The sequence below is a fragment of the Hylaeus volcanicus genome, chromosome 1 (genome assembly GCF_026283585.1).
Source record: "Hylaeus volcanicus isolate JK05 chromosome 1, UHH_iyHylVolc1.0_haploid, whole genome shotgun sequence".
NCBI classification, from domain to species: Eukaryota; Metazoa; Arthropoda; class Insecta; order Hymenoptera; family Colletidae; genus Hylaeus; species Hylaeus volcanicus.
The window spans coordinates 17,516,757-17,522,645 of NC_071976.1; the positions used below are offsets into that span (position 1 = coordinate 17,516,757).

A 5,889-nucleotide genomic window follows, 5' to 3' on the forward strand; every position below is an offset into this window, starting at 1 on the left:
CTTTGCGGTTACGTGGCATTACGACTTCCATTTAACGAGATGACGCGCGATTAAAATTACGTGTACGAGAAATCGATATCCGCTCACGCGCGGGATATCTTGACTCTTTATCGTTTAAATTTCATTTTATCTTTCAAACCAGAAATCATTTCTTAGTTGCTCGTACACTTACGAGTTAATTAGTATTCAGATTGAGAGATAAGTGGCGGAGCTACTCAACGCCCGCACCTGGGAAAATTTCCTCGGCGAACCTCGCAAGAACTGAATATTCCATGTTGCGTATTTCGTAGGGCACATTATGCAACGCAGTGTTAATTTCAACGCAACATGGAACTGTAGTGGAAATTTTCGTTTTCTCTGCAATATTTAATCGAGTGAACTTTATGTATCGATGAAAGTGCGTCGAGAGTACCGAGATTACTCTAGGCGAACGCAATCGCTCTTAAGCTCTACGATTTTCAAACGAGCGACGACGTTAGTTTCGTTTTTTCCTTTCTCGACTCACGATTCGCACGACTGCCGTTTACGTTAACGACTGCGCGAACGACACGCGTCTTTTCCCCCAGAACCACCTCGCTTACGGTAGAACAGGTGTACCTTATAACGTAACAGTAATCGGTGAAAGTTTCGAGGCGATCCCTCCCGATCGCGTAACCGCTGACGCAGTTCACTTCCTCTCGTGTGATCTCGCGTTCTCGAGGGGATTGCGTAATCGGTATGGTTATGTATAAAAAATATCGCTTTATTCCTTTACAAAGAAAACATACTATATAATACAATTTTGGGTTGGGATCACGGGTGAATACAATATCGGTGCATTCGACTGACGTCTTTCGCTGATTGCGATGGATTTTCGAGCAGCTCCGCGTCTCGTGAGCCCGGAAGAGACCGGTTTCAGAGAAATCATCGATCGCGTCCCATGTCGAACGGAACGCAGAGAAGGTCAAAGACTTCCAGCCTCTTCGAGGTGAAGCCTTCGACTTCAATGGTGTCCAAAACCTCCCAGACTGATTTCGTGTCCACCACCGTATCCTCCGCCGAATCCACCACCATATCCTCCGCCGTGCGCCTCCACGTGGATGGGTACTGCCTCCTTCACGACCACGGGCACTTTAACAGGATAGGGCACTGGCTTTGACACCGTGTACGGCACCTTGACAGGCACCTTGACCGGGTACGGCACACCTATGGGCACCTTGACAGGTATGTGCACAGGGTAAGGTTGTGGCTTCTCGACTACATAGGGTACATGCTTCTCGACGGTTACTGGGTACGGTTGTGGCACGGAAACGGGGTACGGTTTGTCGTACGGTACTTTGACCGGGACTTTTACGGGGTAGGGCACGTGCTTCGTGACCTCGTATGGGATTGGTTCCGGCACTTGAACCGTCTTCGTGACCGTGACCGCCTTGATGTGTTCCGCGGATACCGTCTCGAGACCTCCGCCTCCTCCATAGCCTCCTCCATAGCCTCCTCCATAGCCTCCTCCAAAGCCACCGCCGAAGCCATGGTCACCCAAACTCAGCTCCAGACCACGCTTCGTTTTCGTCTCGTTTGGTTGGACTTTAGACTCCTTTTCGACCGCCTTTTTCTTCTCTCCTGCCGCGACGGTCAGTACCAGACCGCAGAAAAGTAAGATCTAAAGAAAAGAAATCGAGGATCGTTAGTGGTGCTCCTATGAGCTTGGTTTTGCACATGGCGTTCTTAGGCGTTTGTGACGAGTCAAGTTTACAGTTAATAAAAGCTTCCAGAGAGCGTTACGTCTGACGGATCGCGAAAAGGTACCGTCTTTTTTGATCAAATGCTAGTTTAATCGCCTCGAGCTAAGAATGCCAGAGAATCGAGAAGTGTACTTTGAAAGATTTCGTTTAGAACGATAGGCAACACGTTCAAGTTTTCGCTGGTTACGCCAGTTCCGTTCGCGTCGCTCAAGTCCCGAGATACGGGGATTCGAGTGGCTGGTCGTATCGGAGCTACTCACTTTCAGCTTCTCTGTGCTGTTCATGTTGGTCGACAGTGAGCACACTGATTCCTCGATGGTCTACCCCTCGCTTTTATAGGGGACGCAACGGCCAGCCCGGTGGGCAACTCGAGCGTGCCGTTGAAATTGTAGCGGAGTAGGAAGTTGAGAGAAGGAAAGGAAGAGATCGACGTCATGGACGACGCTTTCCTCCGTCGGCTTTTGTCAGCCAGCATTTAGCACGTTGCTCGCGCCTCGTTCAATTCCTGCCTTAAATGCTGTTCGAGCTTTCGAACCTGCTTTGACTTCTAACGATCCGGGGAATCCTTTGACCCTATACCTGTCGCGGTGCGACTTTAAGTCGCGCTAAAGAGGTTATATTCAGTTAGGATTTTCAAAAAACTGAATTTCCAGCTTTTGGATTTTCGTTAAGGACATAATCTTGAGTGTATAAAAAAAAATTGTACGGTGATCCCATAAATATCCTCAATATTAAGGTATATTTATAAAGACTTCTTTTATTAGGTGTACACCTCCTGTATTTGAAACTTTAAACAGGTTTTTTCAAAATTATGTTTTCAAATCGGTGATCAAGATATTTTTGGAACGGCTGAAACAATTCAGGTCCAAATTTTTACACAAACTTCAGAATTCTAATTTTTAATCTTTGATCGAAGCTTTTTTTGATCCGATCAATATTATTCATTTTGTTAAAACGTAATATTTTTCTTATTCCTTCGATTAAAGATAAGAGTGTGCCCTATATTAACTAAATCTTCATTGTTTTTTGATTTCAGATAATCCAGTCCAAAGATATCTTGACCATTGCAAAATACCTTTTCTGGAGGTGCTGTCACAAATCGGTTGTAGCATCTCCACAAATTAATACTTTTGTAAAAAAATACATATATATGTAAAGATCTAATTAATTTAATGGAAAAAAATTCAATAAAATAAACGCAAACGCCTTTCCAAAAAAGATCCTTGATAAAATGCTTTTTTTCGGTCTCATGACTAAAGGTATAACCCCTTAAGGCGAAGCACCACCTATACGGTTTAAAGAAAAACGATATTTTTTACATTTACTTTAAATCTAGTGTTTCGAGGACACTGTCATGAAATTTTGAAGAAAATTTTATATCAGTGGAGGTAATTGTGTCTTTTATTATGAAAGTGAAGAGAGTTTGTCTGTTTTTATTTGGAGATAATGTTCCTCTTGTTCGTTAAGTACCTCCTTTGGAAACTTTGATTTTATGGTTCTCTGACTATTGAGGTCCAAAAGAAAATTAAGATGCTAAACTTCTCTAAACTCCTCCTTGTGTTTAGCAACTGAACTTAAATCAACGTATTTGTAAAGAAATATCTCTCTTTATAGAAAACATCAACGTGCTTTTTTTAAGAATTACTAGCAGGAATTACATTTTTCAAAAAAATACACTTACACTACTTTCGCAATGAACATATTACGTTTTCTTTAGAGCATGTCTACGTGCTGAATACTGCGTTAAATTTTAAACACATATCTTTGAAATTAGTAATAAAATTGTGTACAAAATTATTTTATATCGCGAAAACAGGAATTACTTACAAATTGTAATTTATATTGATTTATTAAAAATCCATCCTGCATGTAAATTTAAATTTATTTTTAATTTTAATTTGAAGTTTAAAACTTAAAGAAACTTAAATACTTTTTCGTACAATATATCAAGCAATATGTTTATTTCCTATTTTCTGATTTTTTCAATATGTGTTTTATTCCACACATTACGTTTGTTTCGTTTACATCCCATACGTTGTAAGTTACGTATTAAAATATTCTTTCACATCGTGTTTCTTCTAACATCCTCAAACGACACATTTCGTACGTAATTATTAGAAAATTATTTACGTAACAATGAAGAGCGCCGAAAAAATGATACCGAAAATGTTCTAATAACCTTTACACTTAGAAAAACCACGAATGATTTCGGTTTTTCCATCGAACAACCAAATTTATCAATTATTATACGAAAAAAATTGTTCTCGATTTTGTTGAAACTTCCAACTTGGCGTAAAATCCTTTCCAAATTTTTGTTTCGAAAAAACGTCGATTGCACGCAGCATCGATAGTACGGCGCCGGGGATTATGCGAAATTCGACGGATCGGTGGAGGGTGGGAAAAGAAGTTGTAATCGCGTTTCGATTTCGGATGCACTTGTCAGAATTGCGCGTCGATTGGCTTCGAAGTTTCTCGTTACTTACCGCCGTTTCTCCGAGTCGCCAAGTTTTCAATTACGGGATGAACCATCGCGAGCGAGTCGTCGCAATTAATACGGATTCAGCTTCAGGTAGCCCTTCTTAATCCGATTACCGTTCACAATACGTTCTTACATCTCTGTACTCACATCGTACGGAGCTTCATTAATATTAAGAACTTAATTAAAACGAGAAACGAACTATTAGGACTTCTCCGAGGCAGTGAAGCTACGGTCCTTCGTATGTTTGCACCTTCTTTCCACCGTGTCGCAGTTAGAGGAACTTCCTGCCCGATAGGGCGCTGCGCGAGTTTAACCTACATTCTGTTTCAAACTTTTTGCTCAGAAATAAAACGCCTCGCTCTCGCTCTTTCTCTCGTCGTTCCCGATGTTAAATTCGGTTAGCCTTTAATGATTTCCTCGGTACGGAGCTGAAACTGTTTCAAAACGGAGGTGAATCGTGAAAATAAACCGACCTATATTCTCCTTATAGAAGGAACGGCCGATAGAATTTCCAGACCGTTATCGTTATTACTCGATACCTGGCACTTCCTGTGAACGCTGTTCGCGGTTCGTTCGCAGCTTGTTTCAGAAGTTACGAGCGCCAACGATTTTTGGTTATCGACTGACGAACTCCCTGGGGCGCGGTTAATCTCGGAATGACTTTGTACCTTGATCTCGCCTGTTGGAGGACATTAGAATATCGGCCGTATCCGTGCTTTATCAGGCTTATCGGCGGGAATACATTTCCATATATCGGAATTTGAATCTCCATATTTGAATCTGAAAATATTGATTTGACTCTTGGCCAGATAGATCGGTGCGTCACGACACGGGGCCGTGCGGCTTCGATTCGATTCGATCGTGTTCAGTCCGTGACTGGAAAGCAAGAGGAAGATGTTTGTCGATAGTTTCTGTCGCGCCGTCCAACTGGTTTAAATTGTTTTCGATGAATTTATAGAGATTTTCCGGCGACCGCAATCTCCTCGGACGGGAAACCGATTTCCGTACGATGACAGGATTCGTCGATCGGACGTTGAACAGTTTCACGTTCTCGGGAACGCGATGGCTGTCGTTCAAGGTAGCTAACGAGGACGTATACTCGAGTCTGATGTTCGTTTTTTATTGAGTTTCTGCGGCGTGATAGTGTTAGGGATATTGAGAATAATTACACGATTTTCCATTGACGAATATGAAAGGAAATTCTAAGAAGACGAATTTCCTTCCTTTCTGGATAAGTAAGAGTAACAAATATACTTAGGGTACATATTACTACATATTGAAATTCTTTATTTAAATGTAACGTTTAGACTTACTTCACACTTGTACACTTTTACGGGTATAAAAATGTTATGTGATCACTAGACTGCGGATCTTTATGCATTTATACGAAATTTGTATGTGCAAGAACCTACAAAATGCAAACAATATGCAAGAATATAAAAAAGATTGAAAGTAAAGTTCATGTTATAATATTTGCAGAATAAAATAAATTTTAGTGCAGTCTAGCGGTCTAGTAGCAATTCTAGCAGTCTAGTGATCACCGACAATTATAATAAGGTATGGAAATAGTAAAAAGAATTGATTAAAAGAGAATGAAAAGTAGTGTAGAGTACAATAATTATATAAGAGTATGAATAATATATATGAAATACATAAAATAATCATTCAGAGAAGACTAGAAGAAATGAA

At 40.8% G+C, this 5,889-nt stretch overlaps 1 protein-coding gene across 1 annotated transcript; it reads right to left on the reverse strand.

Moving 5' to 3' along the window:
• Nucleotides 1-762: 762 nt before the first annotated feature.
• On the reverse strand, nt 763-2,032 carry LOC128877485 (zinc finger protein 512B-like). Its single transcript, XM_054124817.1, has 2 exons — nt 1,982-2,032; nt 763-1,639 (listed from the first exon to the last, which is right to left on the reverse strand). Exons 1-2 carry the CDS (start codon nt 2,003-2,005, stop codon nt 983-985), a joined length of 681 nt encoding a protein of 226 aa, XP_053980792.1. The 5' UTR covers nt 2,006-2,032; the 3' UTR covers nt 763-982.
• Between the last annotated feature and the right edge of the window lie 3,857 nt (nt 2,033-5,889).

Coding starts and splice junctions, on each gene's coding strand:
- LOC128877485 (XM_054124817.1), bottom strand. CDS start 2,005: ATGAACAGCACAGAGAAGCTGAAA. Junction 1,640..1,981: donor ACAGCACAGAGAAGCTGAAA/GTGAGTAGCTCC, acceptor TCTTTTCTTTAG/ATCTTACTTTTCTGCGGTCT.